At 39.7% G+C, this 23920-nt stretch overlaps 1 protein-coding gene across 15 annotated transcripts in view; it reads right to left on the minus strand.

Moving 5' to 3' along the window:
- The window catches only part of DMD (dystrophin), a 1006777-nt gene that overhangs the window by 207628 nt on the left and 775229 nt on the right, over window positions 1-23920 (minus strand). For all 15 annotated transcript variants that reach the window (XM_035114386.3, XM_035114388.3, XM_035114384.3 and 12 more), the window contains one exon: window positions 23334-23523. In XM_035114386.3, the coding sequence (XP_034970277.3) occupies window positions 23334-23523 (190 nt within the window). The remainder of the gene's footprint in view (window positions 1-23333; window positions 23524-23920) is intronic.

Consider the following 23920-nt stretch of genomic DNA (forward strand, 5'->3'; position numbering starts at 1 on the left):
CAATTCCCATCTTCCCCAACCACTGGTCCTGCTAGCTAGGGATCATGGGAGTTGTATGCCAAAACATCTGGAGGGCCACAGGTTTGACATGCCTGCTCTAAGGGCTTAGCAGCCTGAATGGTTGGGGAAGTAAACTATGTCGGGTTCAATTTAAATACATACAAAGCAGATAATTCTTTATAAAAGAGTTATGACTAAGTTATAGCGATCAAGTCACTCATTTTATTACTGGAAGGAAGAAGGTAATAAATTCACATGTACTCTCAGTTTTCTAATTCCTTATTTTAACATTTGCCAAAGATGAAACAGTAGCAACACAAAAGCAGCATAATTCACAGTAGGAACATTTGCTTCTTCTTGGCTGCTCAGGTAAGGTCTTGATGCCTATTTTCAATGCCTTGCAAAGTCCTACTGGATAATTTGGAGAGCAGCTACCTCTATTAGTTCCACTCACATCCCACTGCTTCCAATTAGTTCTGATTTTCTCTTACAGCAAGCAGCCAGAAGGGCTGAACTGCAAAACTGCTGGAGAGAATATTTTAGTGGGGATGAGGGAAGAGCAACTTCCCTCCTGCTTCTGTTGTACACAATGAAATCTCCTGATTCTTCCCACTGTTTCATTGCCTTTTACTGGAACAGCTATTATAACTGAAAACACAAAGGCTCATAGGTAATACAGACAACACAGAACAAATAAGTGAATAAACATTTATGATGTGTATTGATTTGCTTATGTATAGCAGAAATCAGAGGAGCATCTGAGAAAAAAGCTTCTCCCAGTGATCTGTACTAAATAATACCCAACATGTTCTGAACATTATTGATTTATCTTTTTTTTTAATCCACACCACTCCCGAATCATGTTTCTAGGAGTTCATAGTGTATACTGACAACAAACAATCGTTTCAAAAAGGATAGGACCATGAGATGCATAAAATGCACAACTATTTTCTTTTTCTGTCTTTGGCAGAATTTTGATGACGCAAATGATCTCTCTCTTTACTACAGTGAGAAAAAAAAACTTAGCAGCTTTATGGTGCTAGCACATTCGCAAGGCTAAGCAGAGTCCAGTATGGTTTCAAATTGGATGGGGAACTCCCTTTTTGTTCATAGTAGCTTTAGAACCAATAGCTACCGTATGTGCATCAGAACAACACCAGACATTAATGGAGCCCAAACTGGAAAACAAAACTTTATGATTGGTTTATGTGCTGATAATTTAATGATTCTGACACTTGACCTACTGAACGCAGAAGCAGCAATACTTCGAGAGCTTAACAACCTTTAACATTCTCAAGCCTGCAGGTTTAACTTCTGAGACTTTATGCTTTAATGTACCATCCAAGATCCACTGTGCCCACTGATACCCACTATTTTACACCACTTCACAACAATTTGATGTGGCTGGATTGGGGGGGGGGGAGTCTATACAAGTTATATGACTTTTATAACAGAAATACATCACTATATAAACTTCATTGTAAGGAAACTTACAACCCCCTTAGCCACTCCCCTACCAAATCCACACTAATAGACTTTGGACCAATCACCGCCCCTCCTTTAAGTCTATTTCGGCAAGCAATAGAGAATTAACCCTAAATCTCATATATAGGTGGTACCGAATCTTCTAGGAAGCTCTGGCCATGAGCCATCCTGGTGCCCCGTCACATTGCTGGAGAGGCTGCCCTACACAGTACATATCTCTACATGTAGTGGGTATGTACAAAAACCTAGACTTTCTGGAATTTAATACTCTAAGAATTCAATAAAATAATGAGACAATTGGAAGTCAAACCAGAATTAGCTTTATTAAATATATTTCAAGCCAACCACCTGGATTTACATAATAAAGAATTAATAAGCTACTTATTACAAGCAGCGAGGCACAACAGAATCAGACACTGGAAAGATCTTTCTGGCACAGCAAAAGACAACTGGTACCAAACAGCCCTCCTCAAGAGATTAACAAATAAACTATGTCTGACAAATGAGGAGATCAAGAAAGAAGGCTTTACCTCACAACATATGCCAGTATTTTTTTTTAATGAGCTACACTTCATTCAGTCATTCGCTTATGAAATAACTATTATAGATGTTATTCTGATTTCATTATCCTATTTTGCTCATTACCTTTAATATTTAAATAACAGTTCCACACATCCTTTTTTTGAAATATGCATTGTTTAAAGCAAGTGTTTAAACATGCTAATTTTAAAGCCATAAATTACTTAGGCCCCAAATATCTGAAATCCTGCCTCCTTCTCTACAGACCCTCTTGGGTGTTAATATCAGCGGGGGGCGGGGGGAACTCTTCCATTTTAAGTATGCCCCCTTCAATGTGATCCAGGAGACAATACAATTGTAACTGCATAAGCAGCAATAAAAACAAACAAGCCTGGAGCTTGAACCTGGGGGCTCTGTATGCCAAACTCCCACAAGTGAGCTTGATCAAGTGGTCTCCTGAATGGCAGACTGGAATCAAGTACAAATCTTGCAGTGTTGGGTTAAACCAATAACCTGCATGCATGCTAATTGTGAATAAAATAAATGAATTTAGAACTTGAGACTCACATTTAAAGTCTCAGTGCAGTCTTTTGCTAAATGGTCAATTTTCACATTTTCTAAGATGGTAGTAAGAATAGCCAGCCTTACAGGGCCGGGATGAGCATGCTACAATTAGAATTTTAAAATATTAGAAAGCATATACAGTATAAAGATAAGACACTATTTATGATTGCAGCACTAGGGGGTCTCGGTGAATTCCATCATGTACTACTACACTATAAAATGAAATAGAGGTTATATCTTGAAAGCTGCAGCAGATAGCAGCTCATTTAATAGTAAAAACCGTTCCCTTTGACTCGAAGTCCACATTCAAGAAAGCACAAAGTAAGCCCATACCAGCTGCCATCTCATTAAGCAGGGAGCTGCTCTGGGTTGATTTCAATGCCTCTGAAATAATTTGCACTTTTATTAGATTGGAACAGCTACACACTGGGTCCTGGGAAACAACTCCATATTTTATTGGAGAATCTTCAGGAATAGGCAGCTGCAGGAAATTCTGATATTCTAAGAACCAGGTGAAAAACTTCAATTACAATCTAAACTGAATACTTGACTCTAATCTTTTGCTTATAATGTGCTTCAGGCAAAATTATTCTGCTCAGTGGTTCGGTTTGCCAACCCACTAGGGAAAAAAATGTATGTGACTTCCTGCATCAATCCCTTAGATACAAACACAGAAAAAGTACCATAAATGAGTACTTTACAATTAGCTTCACTATTTCAAAAGAACTCTTAAAAACCTTGAATGACTCATAGCCAGTTAATGCAAGCATTACATATACATATACATTATACAGGGACCCAGGTGGCGCTGTGGGTTAAACCACAGAGTCTAGGACTTGCTGATCAGAAGGTCGGTGGTTCGAATCCCTGCAACGGGGTGAGCTCCCGTTGCTCAGTCCCAGCTCCTGCCCACTTAGCAGTTCGAAAGCACATCAAAGTGCAAGTAGATAAATAGGGACCGCTCCGGCGGGAAGGTAAACGGCGTTTCCGTGTGCTGCTCTGGTTCGCCAGAAGCAGCTTTGTCATGCTGGCCACATGACCCGGAAGCTGTCTGAGGACAAACGCCGGCTCCCTCGGCCTATAGAGCGAGATGAGCGCCACAACCCCAGAGTCGGACACGACTGGACCTGATGGTCAGGGGCCCCTTTACCCTTTACCTTTACACATTATACATATACATATACAGGTATGTTTACTCTTTAATTGTTTTGTAGGCTGTACTGCTTTGAAACAGACAGCCTGAAATCTGACCTCTGGGTACACCCAGTCAAGAAGTATCCAAATCTATTGAATTTATATTCAATGAAGTAGGAAAAGGATACACAGAAGAGTTTATTAAACTAAACAAGCCATTGCCATTTCAAATAAGGGCAAAGCTTGAAAAAATGCTTAATTACTTGCTAGGTATTGGGGCTTGCTTATTTGTTGTTGTTGTTGTTGTTGTTTAGTCGTTTAGTTGTGTCCGACTCTTTGTGACCCCAATGGACCAGAGCACGCCTGTCATCCACTGTCATCCGCAGTTTGGTCAGACTCATGTTGGTAGCTTCGAAAACACTGTCCAACCATCTTGTCCTCTTTCTATGCCCCTCCTGATGAAAACATGCTGATGGGGACAGATTGTTGTTGTTGTTTAGTCATTTAGTCGTGTCCGACTCTTCGTGACCCCATGGACCAGAGCATGCCAGGCACTCCTGTCTTCCACTGCCTCCCGCAGTTTGGACAAACTCATGTTGGTAGCTTCGCGAACACATGGGGACAGATACACCCCTGCTTTAAGCTGTTTATACACTGTCTTCTGTTGTATATTATTTACTACAGAGCTCGATAACTAAGCCCTATGGGGATGAAACGTCTGATTACCAGAGAGACGTCCAAGCACTGAACAACTGATACATCACAAGTACAGGGGGGTAGGAAGGGAGGGGCGATAGGGGCACTCCGCCCCGGGCAGCACGATCCTGAGGGAGCCATTGTGGCTTCCCCCCACCCGCGCTGAGCGTCCCACCCCCGCAGGTGGCGGTCCCCGCCCCCAGAACGCAGTCCCCGCCCCTACGGGCAGCGCACCACGCCCCTATTGGTGGCACGCCACCCCCCCAGAATGCGCGCCAGCCCCGGCCCCACCTGCTCTCTGCCCCCGGTTGCAGAGCATGAAGCTCCGCCACTGCACAAGTGAACTCTTTATTTACTGTGTTTGCAATTATTTAAGATAAAACCTATTTTGGAAAGAAACTACTTTTGCCATTTATGGGCATTTATTGTTTGTTTACAGATAGTCACCTTGGTGATATTATCTTGTGTCTATTGCAGTAGCCCTTGTATCACCACCCTGTTTATGGGTTCATAATAAAACCTAAGCAGACCAGTATACAACCATTTTACAGCCAGTGAAGCCTTACAGATGCTATATAACATTTAATAAATTCTATGTTCAGTTAAATTATTTGGACAAACATTGTAAACAAGATATTCCATACAATAGGAAATAATTTGAAGCTGACTTCATTCCAGGTCTCTAAACATTTGAAGTTGCCTATGAACTACTGAGATAGTGAGTATCTAAAAGACGCAGCTTGAGGTACTTTGAGTTTAGCTGTGCAATATAATTGCAAAGTTAATAAAAAAGGAATCATCACAGCAGGGGCTAAATCAGGCAAACACAACTGCTGAGTTTGTTCTTGAATATTATTAACTCAAAAGCCTGTCTTGTCTGTGTTGTGGCATATTTGAAAGAGAAAAGCAACTTCAGGCATAGCAGCTTAATTTTTAAGAAGACTGGTTAGTGCACTAGTACATGATGAGGATTCCTTTGAAACAACCTCAAAGAAGCATTTAACATTGTGCAAAACAATCAGTTTAATTACAAACAATCACAAGTCATGCATGCCTCAGATAGTGCACATTAAAATAAGTCAGGAAAGGGGTTTTTGCGCTTGGTTTACGCAGAAAATAAAGTTATTTCTGAGTTCTTTCTTGAAAAATAAAAAAGGTTCTGTGATATCCTATGTGGCAACAGAATCTCAAATTTCATATTCCTCAATTTGAGTTATTAAAAAATAGTCAAAGGTCAATCCTGTGGTATTTATTCATCTATTTATAACATTACTAGCTCCCTCCCCATCAATACTGATAGCACGGCAGAGTACTACATACATTACGCATTACACATTACACATTATATTTATACATAAGCGATAACAAAACAAATCTAAAAGAGACAGCTAAAAATAGCAAAGCAAGATAAAACCGACACTTTAAAAAGTTGAGCAACAGGGTTCCCAGAAAAACAGAAATGTTGACACCTGGCAAACATGTAAGGGAATGGCATTTCAGAAATGGAGCTCACAAGCTTCTCCTACCAGTGGGATGCGAAGAAGAACACCCTCTGCAGATCTCAAGGCATAGGAAGGCTCATATAGAAAGAGGCATCCCTTCCAATATTTGGGCTGCAAGCCTTTTAGGGGTTTAAAGCTAAACCTTGGTACCTTAAATTGGACTCGGGATGTAATTCTTACAGAATGGATGCCATGTGATTCCATCTGGGTGAACAAGACAAAATTATGGCAGCCTCATTCTGCACTTATTAAAGTACAAAGTACATCTTCAAGAGCATGTACAATCTATTGCAACAGCCCACTCAGGAGTTACAAGAGCATAGACCACTGTGGCCAAGCTATGTCTGTCAATGAATTATAGTATTTTCTTTTGTGAGTAAACCTGCATTAATATTTATTGATATCAGCTTGAAAACAATTGCATGTAATAAACAATGCAACACAAGAATCTTACAGATGACAGCTTTTCTAAAACCTCTTTCACATATTTCAATTGTGAAGTGAAATCCTATATGGCTGGAGTGTGTGTGCGTGAAAATACACTATCTGATGTTAGAATCACTTAGAAAGGATAATAAAAATGATAACAATAGTCTACGCAATTACCTCATCCTCACATGATTGCTACACCCACTCACATACCAGAGCCATATGGTACTAGGCCACATTTCTCATTCCATTGCACATGCACACAGAAACGGGCATATTTCCTTATTTTGATCTATCTGCTGTCAAATGTACGCTGGATTCACCCTTACCTGAATCTGAGATCAAAGCTTGCAGTAAGGAAGAGGCAGATCTGGCCCATAGCAGGACAGGCACGAGATCTGTGTCTTCCAGAGAAGTAGGTGAAATTATTGTGTAGAGAAAAGGCTCAGGAAAAGGCAAGAAACTAGTCAAGGCTGGTAAGTCAGGTGAGAAAGAAACATTTACGAGTTAGGAAAGTAAGAACAAGCAAAATAAAGCAAGAACAAGCAGTGATTAGTAGCTCTTTGCAGAGAGGCCATAGTTTCAAGGGAGGACATTGAGAGCAGCAGAAATGCAACAGTATTTTCTGTGTTGATCTCATGAAGGACCAATGACCATACACCTTGTACTTAAGTTGCCAATCCGGTGGCTTTTTGTTGACCACCTCAAATTACTTGATTCTGATGTTACAAATAGTTATTTCATTCTAGAAGAGGGATCATGGATCTGAGTCAGATGCTCCATCTAGGTTCTTACTTGAGATAATTCAGTTCAATGCTTTTTAACACATTGCTTACACTTCTTTAAAAAATGTATACATGTACAACCCACATTTGAACTAGGCTGAGAACACTTTCAATCCAGAATCTTTGATGCTCATCCTCAACAGGCCACTTTCAATCCGGTGCCACACTCCCCATGCCCAGAAGCTGGAAGCTGGAGCGTGTTTGGCCCACGGACCAGCGCCAGTGGCAATGATCCGGCCCATGGCCAGAGAACGTTGCCAACGCCTGATCTAAATTGATTCTACATTGTGCCTTCCACAATGGCGGGTTATGGTTCCTCCCCACACATGCCTCATGTGAATTATTATTATTATTATTATTATTATTATTATTAGAATTTATATACCACCCTATGGCGCTGTGGGTTAAACCACTGAGCCTAGGGCTTGCCGATCAGAAGGTCGGCAGTTCGAATCCCCGCAATGGGGTGAGCTCCCGTTGCTTGGTCCCAGCTCCTGCCAACCCTAGCAGTTCGAAAGCACCTCAAAGTGGAAGTAGATAAATAGGTACAGCTCCAAGTGGGAAGGTAAACAGCGTTTCCGTGCGCTGCTCTGGTTCGCCAGAAGCGGCTTAGTCATGCTAGCCACATGACCTGGAAGCTGTACGCCGGCTCCTTCAGCCAATAATGCGAGATGAGTGCCGCAACCCCAGAGTCGGTCACGACTGAACCTAATGGTCAGAGGCCCCTTTACCTTTACCTATACCTGGAGGTCTTAGGGCGATTCACACATGTGAATGAAGAAGTAAGTGGTGATTGTGCTATTGGTATACACCCACCCACAATGATGCTGGGCAGTTGAGAATACACCACCACTGTGGAGTAATGTAGAATGAAACAGCAATAAGCTTTTATTTATTGAATGAAACTGAAATTTCTGGAATAATTCTGATGAAGCACTTTTCTGGGGCAAAAAATATGCAGTAGATCTAGATAGTATGTGGACTATGTAGAAAAACTCAAGTCTCCATTAATTCTAGAATAAAATGTCATAGTATCATAAATTGTTTTGCTTAATAGTTCTTGTTAGGTATATTATGCAATAAGTATTTAAATGTATATAAAATATAATGCTTTGAAATTTTTGTTGGGGGAGGGTCTTAACTCAGAGACACATGTGCTATCACTATACTGGTAAATCATGAACTTAGCAGGGACCTGAAAAATTCTGTCATATTAGTGGTATACTTTTGTCCTGCCATGAGACTTGACATTCCCCAGCTGCAAACTTCTGTACCACTGTCAAATCACATGCAAATACTCAAGTCTTGAACTGACAATTTATCTGAGTAGGTTAGAATGAATGCTTGTTACATACTTGGTCTTGTGTAACTGGGCAGCTATAATAGCTGAACTATTCATCTAAATTATAGTACTATGCTGTGTTTTTTCTTCTTATATATAAGAAGTAAACAAAAATATATTAGTTTATCTAAGGAAGCAGTTTCATAAGGCTTAACTGACAATCTTAAAGGTGGTGGGGGAAGGCAAAAACTGAATCAGAAAAAGTAGAATCTATGAACCACTGAGGTAATAAAATAACCAATATTTATTCCTCCAATCAAAATTACATTTCACATGTCATTCATTACAAACATGCTCACAGTGAAAAAATCCTGATACTATGTGAAATACAAGCCTATCAAATAAGAATTCGTAACTTTTTAAGGCTATTTTTAAATATTCTCTCTCTTTCTCATTCTGCAATTACACTGAGGCCATTACAAACCACAAAACTGAAATTACCGAGAGTTATGTAAGATCAGTAGCTGATAGACTGTCTTTATTTCATAAGATGTGTTGGTCTCAATTCAAACATTAACTGACAAATCAAAACTGCTTTGAGATATATATATTTCAGACCCCTTTAAAAATAGAAAATAAAACATAAAATACAAACAAGTCTACCTAAATTTTCAGCTTGGGTCACCTCATGCTCAGGGTCTTGTGCATCTGCACAAAGGCCAGATGGCCAGGCTAGCAGTTCACCATTTAAAAAGCATTTCATCATAAGGAATCTGCTTTCTTGTAAACGCTTCCTGGCTCTAGTATTAAGCAATAAACTTGTGGGGTGTTCAATGAGAGTAAGAAGGCTGGTTCAGATGTATCACAGAGCCGAAATGTATTCAGTACCACCAAAAAGCCCTTATCAGTACAGGCACCAGTCTAATCACACACCACCATCAACTGTGCTACAGCTGAATTGCTGACAAGCTAATACACAGCTGGACTGGCACACCAGGAAAGATTCAAACATTGTTATCAAAACGTGGATTGCTAACGCTGCGTAGGGCAAAAATGGGTGAGTACGTTTGATCTGGCCCCAACTTCCCCTCAACAAAAAAATGGAAACGGAGCCCTAATTAAAAAATGAAGTGAGATTACATACTTGCACTAGCAGTTTCCCGGAGAAATCTTGCAAAAGCCGCTTGATGGAAACCCAGTATTCAGCCACAATGCTAAATTCAGGTACTCAGAAGAGTCTTGAATCTTCTTGTTGCAAGCATACACTTCCTTCAGTGTGTATAGATCATCATTGTAAATGCTAGATATGGCAGTTTGGGCGTCATGCAGTTATTTCCAAGCAAACTTGTTTAGGATTGTGACCTCAATTTTTATGTCTAAATCATATGACAATCTGTACATTTTGGAATGTTCAGAAAAACAAAACATGTTTTGAAAAAGACTGCAATTGATGAGATGCAGTTTCAGAACAATTATGATTTTCTAGCTTTTATAATTTTTATAATTTTAAAAAACAAATTTGTTATAGATGTTTTTAACAGCTTCCCTTAATCTTGTTGTGGGTACTGTAGAATACTTTTCAGGAATGGCTGTGGCAACAGTTGCATAGTGCTGGCAAGGAACATTTGTAGCTTCAGAAATAGCTCCAAAATGATCATGCTCATAGCTAAGGAAATGTCTCTGCGGCAGATGTCACATAATTATCTGTTCCGATGGAATATGCATGCTACAAACATCAATAACAGAGGGTCAGTTCATATAATATTTCCATTTGTCCCTGGGCAACATAACAGCCTGCATCAAGATATAACAATAGTTTCCCATGGTGTTTGCACATTATACTGACCCTTAGACTTAGTTGCTCCATTTCACCCTTTCATACATGAGAAAGTTTTAAACTTCTGTTTGTGGTTTGGAACACATAGCTATGCCCAAATATGGAAAAATGTAAGCTACAAGTCATCTCTGGGATAAAACATTATGCACATCTGATATATGTTGGCAGAGCAAAGAGATGTTTATGTAAAGTCTGTTTTACAGAGCATTTAAAGTTCCTTGTCACCACATCTTTTTTAGCCCTTTCACTTCATGTGTTTTATTAATATAATAGTACATATCATCTTTATATGTCAAAATTAAGACTAAAAGACATGAGAAGTTGATTATAAAAACATAAAAGATCCAAATTGATCTCATTATGTTTGACTTCCCTCCAAAGGCCAAGCAACATTAATTCAGAAAGTCAATAAAACATAGCTTTCATTATTACTTGACTGCTAAAAATGCTAAAATGTGCATAAGAATTAATGAGACAAAATTCTCAATACAATCTTTGTCAATGTACAAATGGTTATTCAGACAAAGGCAGAAAATTTCAGTACTGTACATTGAACGCAAAGTTGGAGAAACACATTCTATCATTTTCTCACAGGACTACATATTTCACAGTTACAGTAGAACTGTATAATTTCACCAAAGCTCTTCCTTTGTTCCAGGGAGAGCCTATATGGGGCCCTCCAAAGTGTTGTTGGACTACAGCAAAGCATCTGGAGGAGGAGGCAAGGGCAGAGGGTGAAGAAAGAGCTGTGAGTGGAGGAGCCCTTTCCCCATCCTTTGCACCACCAGGGAAACTAAAAAACAAAAACCTGTTGTACCTGGAACTGGGAATGTAGAGTGCAGCTGAATGGAACACAGCTGTGGGCAGTCTGAGAATGTACCATCCGCCTTGGGCCCACCCATTAAAACCAAGTCTAGAGTGAGAGACAAGGGTGATGTCTGCTGTTTCCAGGAACTCTTCTCATTGCAAGACTTTTGGGGCTGAGCTAAGAGTTTGTTGGACCCTGGGGTGGGAACCCGGAAGCTGAGAGGGAGGGTGTATCAGAAGTAAAATGGATTGATAGTGATTTCTATATATTAGCAACTTTGTATTAATGCAACTTTTTGATATGCAACTGTATTTTTGTAATATTTTGTTGAAGTTATCTCTTGTACACGGCTTGGAGATAGTTTTGATATATTAAAAGGTATAGAAATTAAATAATAAATCAATCAACTCCCATTATTCCTGGCTGATGGGAATGCTAGTCTAACAACATGTCGAGGGCAGTGGGCACCACATTGGCTATCCCAAAATAAAAACTACAAAATTTACAGGAACAATACAGACTACAATACAATCCTATACATATATATTCAGAAGTGCCATGGGGCTTACTCCCAGGAAAGTATATGACTGCTATCTAGTGTGTTTTCTATTCTTTTCCCATACATGCATGAATCAAAGTTTCTAAAGCAATTCTTCTTCCTCTAAAACTTCAGACTCCTCAACTATAATATTACAAAGGGAAATGCATATCTATTCAACTTTCTCTTCTGACCACTCCAAACATACAATTCAAAAACAGCTTGTGCTTAGGTAATGACAGTTCTTTGAAAAGCACCAGGCTGTGGCACAATATCAATTTACAATATGCCCTGTAACTTACTAGTGTGAAGCCAATTATTATTTTTCTTCAAGAGCCTTCACTCACTGGAGAATATGTTGCCTATTAATTTTGAACCATCTTCCACTGTGTATCAGAACAGTATGTATATTTCAAGGCAACAATGGTTTGAAAGAATAACCAGTGTTGCTCTCTGGTACATTTTCATCTGTATTACATTAAAAATAGCCTTGCTGCGACTGAACCCATCTGAACAGAAATCATACATTCGCACTTCATAGTCCCAACATGCCAGTGGTACTGCTTTGCTAAATAATTCCTCCTGTTGAAGCAATGCCCTAAAAACCTCTGACCTATGCATTGCATGCATTTAAGAAAAATGGATGCCGAAATTGAAACCTGAAAATGAAAGCATGCAGTTTTTGCACAGTATTGTTGCTACATAATTTTTTCACACAAGGTATTTCATGTATTTCTCTTATTGAAAGAAACTGACTTTTTCTCCTTGCAAATACTGTTTTGCTCAATTACTTTTACAGAAAGAGTTTATGAAGAGTTTAGCTCTGCTTCCATAACTTCAAGTCACTTTTCCACTAAATGCTACTTAGCATCTAGTTCAATATTCTCAGCAGTTTAGTTTTAACTCAAGATCATGCCAACTCCATCAACCTATCTAGAATGAATTCAGTCAATATTGGTTTTGAATATTTTAGACGTTTCACCTGAACTTTCTACGGTGACTAAAGCATCAATAGCAACAAATGAAATGACATTTCAATAGAGTACGGTAAACAAAAACCAACATTTTGCAAGCATTTCAGCACTGAAGTGCCTGCATCCACATAAAGAGTGCTAATGCAACATATTTTAAGCTATTTAGAGGTCCTATGGGTATAAAAATATGTATTTTTTTAAGATTCTGAATAGCTCATTATTGAACTATCTGAATATTCCCTGCTTTAATATTATATCCAGTTTAAATAGGATTAGCAAGTGTTTCAATATGAATAACACCAGTTATCACTAACCATTAGTGGGTTTTTGATAGGTGGCAATAAGGGTTATGTTCTACTTGGGCTGCCAAGACATTGATTTATTTGGTACTCATTGCACTATAAATCATATAAGTAATCATTCACTATTAATGTCCATGTACTATGTAATTCCACTTTAATCTAGCACTGATTAATATCTGAATAGCAAGGAAACATAATATTTTATTACAAATATGTGGAGCCTTCTTGTCAGAAGAATGGAGGAAAGGCAAACACAGGCAGCTGTCCTGCACTGGGATATATTATTAAGTGAAGTTTGCTATCAATTGAATTATATATGAATTTAGATTTCTAAGATATGATGCAATAACCCCACTCCAGCAAATAAAGGGGGATATAAAGGACACAGAATGTTACTCAGCCAAAGGTCTGGCTATAGAGAAACATGCGTTGACTGGTGCCTAAAGATATTTAATGAAGGTGCCAGTTGAGCCTCCCTGGGGAGAGCATCTAACAAACAGGCAGCCATCATAGAAAAGGCCCATTATTGGACCTCTTGTGGAGGAGGCACAAGAAGAAGGGCCTAAGAGGATGATTGCAGGGTCAGGGTTGGTTCAAATGGGGAGAGGCGATCCTTGAGGTATTGTGGTTCTGAGTCATTTAAGCTCAAAGCCCAGAAACTAATTGGCAGCCAGTGTAGTTGGACCAGGATTGGTGTAATATCTGAATCCAGGGAGGGTTTCTTGAGGAGTGGTTTTACCACTGCCTCCTTCAAAAAGGCAGGAAGCACTCCCCCCTTCTTGTAGGGAGGCATTAATTACCTCCCTGGCCCAGCCAGCCGTCCCTGCTAGTTTTTATGAGCCAAGAGGGGCAAGAGTTCAGAGTTCAAATGGTTGCCCTGACAGATACAAGCACCTTGTCCACACCAACTGAAATTCCTCCAACATAATAGGGCTCTGGACACCTCTTGAGATTCATCTGCTGTAGCAGCAGAGTCAAGAACCTGGTAGATGCAAGTAATTTTACCCTGCTGAGGAGAAAAGATGCTGAAAGCCTAAATCTCAGCCACTTGCCCCAGCCACTCTGGGCGGCTTCCAACACACACACACACGAGTTGAAGGTAGTATCAAAATCCATAGAGGTGTAATAAATTAGGTATATTTAGCTTTGTAGTGATGGTTTTTTTGAGTTCTCCTAACACAGCAGTTTCTCTTAATCACATATTTTAACACAGGCACTGGCACTGTGGAATTCTGCACCCAGCCTCAGCTAGCTTTTAATTAATTTCAGAGTACACCAGTGTCTTTAGTGAATTGGTTTCAGGGTATTAGAGTGTTTTGTTTTCTTTAAAAATAATGAAGTAGTTAATCAATATTGTGATTTTGGATTCTCACATAAAATGGGGAAAAATCTACATGACAAATTAGCAAAGGAATTTAGCTCAGGCTAGGCAGTTTAGCTAACTCCATAGAGAACTGCTAAGTAACAAATCCTCTTCTTTAAAAATCCACTCTAACAAGCATGGAACAAACAGAACAATCCCCTAAAGTGAATTACCTTGGGACACTGCAAAATCTGTGTGGATTTTGTATTCCAGCTTAATATTTGTCCCCCCACCCCAAAATATATATCACTTGATGACTATTTCTCCATGAAAGAAAAAGGTTTATTGCCACTGATCCCCTCAATATGGTATTATAGCTTCTGAGTTAAAGTTCATTGTTGGGTTAATAGTCCAGAATGTTTGGTTGATGTTTCTTCATGGAATTTAATTGTTAGGATACCTGGAAATCTCTTTTGAGTGTTTTAATGGAGATATCCATCAGAGCTTGAAAAGGCAAACTCAAAGCTAAGGGCAGGTGCGTGAGAAGCTGGAGTTTGCAATTTTGAAGAGACTGAGCTGTGAACTGAACAAGGACACAGAGAAAAAAGGATTAAGGAGTTTCTCTCTGAGAGTCTGATGTGAGCTTGCAGGGCTGTCTTCCTATGCACTCTCACCCAAAGAAAACCAAACCCAAGTGGAACCTTTCTCTGCTCAGGGAAGTGGGAACTGCGCAACATCATATTTTATTCTCAAAGTAAGATAATTTTCACAAAAATCCTAGAAATGTCTCACATTGAAATATCATAATTGTCACCTTTCCCACCTAAAGCAGAGTACTGAATTAGTCCTTAGGGAGAAGACAAACATATTTTAATGTGCATTAATATATGAGTCAAGTAGCACATTTTAAGACTATTTTAACATGATATAAGCTTCTGGAAGTCTTAACCTTTTACTTCCAGTGCACAGTGGCATAGAGAGCCACCTGACTGCCCAGGGTGGCAAACGCGAAGGCACCCTGCCCGGGGGGGGTCTCCACCGCGCACATGCGTCGCGCGTCATGATGCATGACGCATGCACACACTGGAGGCATGCGACGTGGCAAACACGTCGAGCAAGCCGCGGAGTGAGGCAGTCTTGCTTGCATCGGGGCTTCTCCTCCAGGGCGGCGGCCGTTGGAGGTGGTCAGCCCCGTCTAGCTTGCTGCCCCCCACCCCTATTACCACGCCACTGCCAGTGCATATGTAAAACCACTCAAAATATAGTAATGAGAAATCACTTCTGCATGGGTATTTAAGAGCAGTATTGTTTCCACTGCCCACACAGTTGCCTTATGGGTAATGGTTCAGTACAACTGCTTTTATAACTTCCCAGACTGGAGCTAAACCTTAAGTCACCTGGGAAACTTACTGAAGTATAAATTATAGATTTACACAGCCACATGTAGTGCCATCTGAGGTAAAAACCTGAGACTGGGTGGGGATATGGATGCACAGCAGGGGGTATCATAGTCACTAGATGACAGCACTTCATCCTACTGTTTTCAGCATGTTTGCTGTGCACAAAACCAAGCAGAAGAGTTTTCTTATTTTGCACTTTCACAGCATTTTGCACAGGGAGTTTAAATATAAAGCAAAACATTCTCATCAAGATACACTGAACAGTAAGGTGTTTTAATTGAACTAAGAATCTGGGCATGCAACTGACATCTCTATGGTAACTTGGAAAATGATTTCTCACCTTTCCATCATAGGCTACATCTTCAATTAAAAACACATCATTGAGATTATAATCACCCAGCATAACATCAGTAGCAGATAGTGTCATCAAGTTGAATTTGCAATGCATGTCTTTCTAAATTGCACTTCAGGTACTACTATCGGTTGTCTGTTCTGTATAGACTAATTAGCCAGATTTTGCTCTCCATTTAATTAACAAAGATGCTGGCATGTGACTGGCTTTAATTCTAGCAAACTGCTTTTCATACGTACCTTACCATAACACAAATAAAGATTTCACTTTCAAAGGATTAGACTTGCACTTTCATTTCGGTGCTACATTTTGAAGTTTGCATCTCATCTGTTTTCCGTGATACCACTGCAATAATATTGCCTTCAAGTTACCACAACCATTCATTCTGGTAACAGCAATAATTGAGAAAACAGAAGATACTACCAGAGGCATTCTTTTCTATTATTTATTTAAAATTCTCTATAATTTAATGAGAAATATTTCAAAAGCAACATTTTAATCTTTTTATGTGACATTAATTTACAAATCATCAAAACAAACCATACTTAATAATGAAATATTTTACATATGTTACCAAAATCCACATATAAAAACTACATTTACTTTTTAGTCAGGATTACCTTTACTTCAATTGTTTTTCATAGACAGTGATGGTGGCATACTAATGAAATTGCAGGTGTGTGGGGGAAACCATTAAAAATGTTTTAAAATAAAAATCTGGTTAAATAAAACAAATAAGTACACATAAACCTGAGAACACAGGCACAATGCAAGTATGTCAAAAAAAAATTAACTCATTACTTCAGATGTCCTCCTTAGAGTTTTCCACGTTGTTGTTTAGTCATGTCCGACTCTTCGTGACCCCATGGACCAGAGCATGCCAGGCAGCCCTGTCTTCCACTGCCTCCTGCAGTTTGGTCAGACTCATGTTGGTAGCTTTGAGAACACTGTCCAACCATCTTGCCCTCGGTCGTCCCCTTCTCCTTGTGCCCTCAATTTTTCCCAACATCAGGGTCTTTTCCAGGGAGTCTTCTCTTCTCATGAGGTGGTCCAAGTATTGGAGCCTCAGCTTCAGTATCTGTCCTTCCAGTGAGCATTCAGGGATTATTTCCTTCAGAATGGATAGGATTGATCTTCTTGCAGTCCACGGGACTCTCAAGAGTCTCCTCCAGCACCATAATTCAAAAGCATCAATTATTCGGTGATCAGCCTTCTTTATGGTCCAGCTCTCACTTCCATACATCACTACTGGGAAAACCATAGCTTTAACTATAGGGACCTTTGTCGGCAAGATGATGTCTCTGGTTTTTACAATGCTGTCTAGATTTATCATTGCTTTTCTCCCAAGAAGCAGGAGTTTTTTTTAATTTCGTGACTGCTGTCACCATCTGCAGTGATCATGGAACCCAAGAAAATAAAATCTCTCATTGCTTCCATTTCTTCCCCTTCTACTTGCCAGGTGATGGGACCAGTGGCCATGATCTTCGTTTTTTTTGATGTTGAGCTTCAGACCATATTTTGTGCTCTCCTCTTTCACCCTCATTAAAAAGGTTCTTTAAATCCTCCTCACTTTCTGCCATCAAGGTTGTGTCATCAGCATATCTGAGGTTGTTGATATTTCTTTCGGCAATCTTAATTCCGGTTTGGGATTCATTCAGTCCAGCCTTTCACATGATGTATTCTGTCTGCATACAAGTTAAATAAGCAGGGAGACAATATACAACCTTGTTGTACTCCTTTCTCAATTTTGAACCAATCAGTTGTTCCATATCCAGTTCTAACTGTAGCTTCTTGTCCTGAGATTTCTCAGGAGACAGATGAGGTGATCCAGCACTCCCATTTCTTTAAGAACTTTCCATAGTTTGCTGTGGTCGACACAGTCAAATGTTTTTGTGTAGTCAATGAAGCAGAAGTAGATGTTTTTTCTGGAACTCTCTAGCTTTCTCCATAATCCAGCACATGTTTGCAATTTGATCTCCGATTCCTCTGCCCCTTCGAAATCCAGCTTGCACTTCTGGGAGTTCTTGTTCCACACACTGCTTAAGCCTGCCTTGTAGAATTTTAAGCATAACCTCGCTAGCGTGTGAAATGAGCGCAATTGTGCGGTAGTTGGAACATTATTTGGCACTGCCCTTCTTGGGGATTGGGATGTAGACTGATCTTCTCCAATCCTCTGGCCACTGCTGAGTTTTCAAACTCGTTGGCATATTGAGTGTAGCACCTTAACAGCATCATCTTTTAAAATTTTAAATAGTTCAGCTGGAATATCATCACTTCCATTGGCCTTGTTATTAGCAGTGCATTCTAAGGCCCATTTGACTTCACTCTCCAGGATGTCTGGCTCAAGGTCAAGGCGACTAGGTCAACAGAGGAACCAGAAGATTGGTGTTATTAGAAACAATTAAAAGATTCAGGAGCATACAGCATGGGATAAATTTTTAGAAGTAACGGAGGAAAAGAAAGATGGGAGTAATATGCAAAAGAACTGAACTGAGGAAAAAAACCCCAAAACATTTCCTCTGGATTTCACGAAATACATTTTTGTGCAGCGGCTGAATAATTAATTCTAATAATTTATCTAATGCTATAGGCTACAATCCTGCAGCCACTTAATGGATAAGAAGCTCCAATGAATTTAAGTATCCTTCCAAGTAACATACACAGGATTGGGCTGTGACCCACTAAAAGCCTTTCTCTCATGCGGAGGAGTATGATGGAAGGGCCTCTTGTTTGTTTACAATTAATAAAATACCATTAAAACATATAACATGGTGTTCTATCTAAGCTTCCAGACTGAAATGGCTTTTACATTATCAGACCTAAGGTAATGACTGTTAAGCCTTAGCTAAGGTGTATACATCCTGTCATTCAGCAGAGCATGCATCTTATAGCTGTACTTACAGAGAATACTGTTTTCTTTATCCATAGTCCATAAAAAGCCTCAAAAGTGAAACTCTGCATAAAAACAGCCTCCTAAAATAGCCTTATAATATCTACTGAAGTGCTGCTCTGATTTCAAGGCTGCAACCCAGCAAATTCTGGGTATAAATGGGCTCCTGTTTTATGCATGAAGATGCTATTCTGAGAATAAACCTTTCCTTAACATAAGGAAACCCCTTCAGCAGTACAATAGTCGCAAAGCATAGCAACAATTTCTGTAGCTATAATGACTCCTTAGCACTCATGGGAGTGTAAAAAGCATGGGGACATTTGCAAAACTTTTCATCAAATGCATATCCCTCTACCCAAATGTACCTGGAGGAACTGACTGCATTAACACGTTTAAGGGAAGAAAAAATAAACTTTTGCCCTTTTAAATTTTTAAAAATTGCTCAGATTGTAAATTTAGGTGGATTAGGAAACTAGGAAATGTTTTATAAGGTACTTATCACATGTTCACCCATTTCACCTGACTTTGAGAAAATTACAAATAGTGTGGTGATTCAAAATGCGGTGTCCCCGAGGGACAAAAAGCACCCTATGTTTCTAAGGAAATAGATAAAAAATATCAACCTATTGTTCTCCTGATCAAAATGTTCAAGGAGATAATGAGATTCAGGATGAAATAAAGGAACCAATTGATTCAAGTTACAAGAAAGGAGATTCAAGGAAGAAATTTAATAGAACCACGGAATGGTAGAATTGGAAGGGACCCCAAGGGTCATCTATCTAGTCCTTGCAATGAAGGAATCTCAACTAAAGCATCCATGAACTCAACAACTGCTTCAAAACCTCCAATGAAGGAGAGTCCACCACCTTCTGATGGAGTCCATTCCACTGACAAGCAGCTCTTATCGTTTTAGTAATCACAGCATCTGTAAGGGTGACTCCCTACAGGGAGCCAGCCCCCATCATCCTGACGTCCACCTCGCCAAGCACAGGGAGCAGCAGTGGGTCTGAAGCAGCCAGGGAGGAGGGGAAATACTCAGAGGAAGAGAGAAACCAGCATGTGGAACGATGGGAAGGCTCAGTTGAGGAGAAATGTAGGCAAGGGCTCAAAGATGCTGGAGAGCCCTTCCACCGCCTTGACAGGGAGGAGGCTAAGAGGGCATCGCTCCTTCCGGCGCAAGAGTTAAGGAGAGCACTGCGACTCAGGTCAAGGGCGAGGCGTTTCGGGGTGCCCCGACTACTTTGCTGGCATAGAATCAGACGTACGCCATTGCCAGATTCTGATTCGGAATGAGAGGTCATGTTTTAAGCTGTCTCTGCACTGTAAATACTTTGCACAATAAAAGTCTTTAAAGACAAACTGGACTCAAGCGGAGTTACTCTAGAGTAGCCACGACGACCCTCTTACAGCATCCTTTTCTAAATGCTCGCAAACTGACCATTTAATTATCTGCACACCTTCCCTGGTATTGACGTCAGAATGACCAGTCAGTAGTTACCTGTGTCTTCTTTTCCCCCCTTTTGAAGATGAGGACAACATTTGTCCGCTACCAGCCCGGTGGTGGAGGCAGTGGGGCGGGTGACGATGGCACTTCTTGTTTGGCCTGAAGCAGCAAAATGGGACCCATGACTTTCTCCCTGTAATGCCTCCCTGTAATAGTTGCTGGAAATCACAGAATGCAGAAGTGCACTTGTGCTTGGGTTCTGCTTATGGGTTTCCCTACAAGCATCTGGCTGGCCACTGTGAGAACAGGATTGTTGGACTAGATGGGCCATTAGAATAGCCCATCAAACTGTTCCTGTGGTATTATTGGGGGGGGATTACTAGATATTTTGCTGAAATTTGTGTTTGGCAAAAATATATGTCTTCAGAAACGTGCTAAAAGGAAGGCACGCCTGGCAAATCCACATCATGATCAACTTCTGCCCGGGAACCAATGTCCCTACTGTGAAAGGACATGTGGGTTCAGAATTGGCCTCCACAGTCACTTACGGACTCATTGTTAAAACCGTGTTTATGGAAGACAATCTTACTCAGCTACGAGGGGAAGAAGAAGAAGAAGAAGAAGAAGAAGAAGAAGAAGAAGAAGAAGAAGAAGAAGAAGAAGAAGAAGAAGAAGAAGAAGAAGAAGAAGAAGAAGAAGATTAAACCAAAACCCAGAAGTTTTCACTCTGGGGTAAAGCACCTACTTCAGAATCTGAAGCATTTTCAGGGTTTTGTCTCAAATAATGATAGTTGTCGCATGCAACCTTGCTTGTTAAGTTCTAGAGAGCTATCAACAGCTAATTAAATTGATCTACAGGTTTAAAATATAATGTTTACACTGATAAAATAACAGGATAAATCTATGCCAATTTCAGAATTACATCTAATATCACAGATCTGGAAGGCAATGTCACATATAATTATTGCCACAAGCCCACAAGGGTAATTAACACAGCGGAGATTTCACATCACCACAAGTACTAAAGCAGAAAATAAAGTTCATTACTTCCATTCCTTTAATATGGGTATGTATCAGTTCAGGCCTCATAGGGAGTCCATGATGTATTTAAATTAGACAATCAAACATAAGATGTAATTACACAACTCCTCTGATTAACGGTTAGTTATTTTGTGTGTGTGTGTGTGTGTGTGTGTGCATATATATAGGAAATATCCAGAAAGCATGGTAAAGATGTGAATCACCTCAACTTTTATGTTATTGTCAGCTCTGACAAATTATGCTTCCGTACACATGCTATTTAACACTGCATTTATAATGCAAAGACAATATAATTACATCGGTAGGCCAACAAAATGTGCAATAATATCATACTCCCTCATACCAATTGTACACCATAAATGAACTTTTGATATATTGGTAGTCAGTATTTCACACCGTGAGAAAATACACATCTATTACTTTTAAATATCTATATTTATACCCACCAAAGGGTGTCTGCCTCAAGCATATATCTAAGGGCAATAACATATTCTGAGGCAGATTTTTAGTGACAGAAGGCCAGCTTTGGTTATATATCTGTGTCTCAGCATTACTACTTAAATTTATTTTGAGGGTTGCATCCAATGGTGGCTCTGTGCTAGCAGGAGTACTTCTGCTTGTGCAAGGCAGGGTACCTCATTTTTGCTGATCCCTCCTATTCAACACATCCCCCTGTTGCTCCCAAAAAACTTCCCCTTGGGGTTGAGGGACCCTATGGAATGGTATGGAATATGGTATAGAAGGCAGGGGGGATTAGTGAAAATGAAGTGCCTCTCCGTATGCTGGAGGAAGTATTTCTGCTAGCACAAAGTGAGCACTGGATACAACCATGAGAACATATTGCTCTCAGCAGGGAACATTAGTAGGGGCAGGATTATACTGTTAATTCAACCCTATTCCTAGAGTAACATAAATTTTGGTATGTGAATGACTTGCAGAACTGCATTTGCACATCCATTATAATATCTAAAGGGGAAATTTTAGATGTAGGTACATTACATTACAGTCCCCTCATGAGAAAGATGTGTGAGTTCCCTCTAGAGTTATAGATGAATACATGTAGGGGAACAAGGTAATTCATTGTCAGATCACATGTTGGCACCATAACAAAGCTAGCAACCAAATAACTATAAAAGGTAGGGGTTTTTATTATTAAATAAAGCAATGAAAATTAATTCAGGAACATATTAACTCATGTGGTCTTTACACAGTAGAGTTCTTAGGTTTAGAGTTAATTATGCATTCCCAACAGGCATCTAATAACACTGTAAAAATATTTTACACTATAGTGCTGGGCTCTGTATACGCACCTTGGCTTGGCAAATCAGACACACATAGGCACATTATGATCAAAACCATGGACGTTATGATGCATAATCATAACACAATGGAAATATAAGCTTGCTTGCAACGCCACTTAAAATGTGGCAACTGAATGTTTTATTAAAAGCTGGGTCTGAAAGAAACCCTGATATGAAGAAGCCTTTGTTTTTTTGTTTGCTTCTAGTGGGGAAAACAAATGTGTGCCCTAATTATCTATAACTAGTGAAAATTAAGACATTGTTTCAGTTTCATCTCGTCGGCATGTACTAGACAGAAGACCTAATTTTCTGCAGTGATGTAGAAAACTAAACTAGTTCAGCTAGGCAAACCAGAAACATCTAGACAGATTTTGCATTGCTGTAATAAGCACAAAATATGTACAGCATACTCATCTATGCCAAAGGTCTGTCAAGAATCTGTTTCTGTTATATGTGTGACATAGAAGCATCTGTTAGCAAATATTATTTGCCTTCTTTCCCCTGCAAACAGTACTTGAAGCCTCAATATTCTGTTTATTTAAACATCAGACACTCCCTTAAAGAAGATTTAAATAAAAAACATGTTCATTGTTCTCTTTGTTATTAATAAAACACATCTTTATAGCACTCAGTGCCAGTAACACAGAGAAACACAATTTAAAAGTGAGCACATCCCTTTTCCGTAAGCTGAAAGGGCTCATTCCTCATAGTATAAAAGAATTCTATAATTCAAATCACTTGACTTACCTGCCACTGCTTCATGAGCTCCCGAACCCCTTGGGTATCTTCTAGTATTCTCTCTTTGTGTGTGGCATTTTGCAGAACATTGGCAGTGGTTTCTGCTTCTGTAAGCCAGGCGAGGAACTTTTCCAGATCCAGGTAGAATTGTTGTAGCAGCCTTAGGGCTGCTTCTAGTGCGGCCTCTCGCTCACTAACTCTGTGAAAGCACAAATATAGTCAAATGCAGCATAGTGATAGGAATCAGGACACGGATAGTTTGTAGAGAGAGGGAAGCAGAAAGAGTGTGAGCAATTTTCAATAAATCTGAATATAACACCACAATAAAATGAGGAGGGATGAAAATGTTTGTGTTGTCTGCTTTTCCATGTCTACCAGTTAATGTTAGTCTCTACCTATAGTAGAAAGAGCAAGGTAAGGGAGGAGGGAGGGAGGGAAGAGGCTAACAAGACAATTGGAATTGCTTCTATGGATAGAATCACTGGTTGTACTTCATTTTTATTTTATTAAATTTAGGAAAAGAGCTCCTTAATCAAAACTCTCCCCTTAGAATCTTCTCTATAAAATGATTGTCAGATGTCACATAAAATATTTCT

The sequence above is a fragment of the Zootoca vivipara genome, chromosome 4, assembly GCF_965207765.1.
Source record: "Zootoca vivipara chromosome 4, rZooViv2.hap1.1, whole genome shotgun sequence".
In the NCBI taxonomy this organism is placed as follows: Eukaryota; Metazoa; Chordata; class Lepidosauria; order Squamata; family Lacertidae; genus Zootoca; species Zootoca vivipara.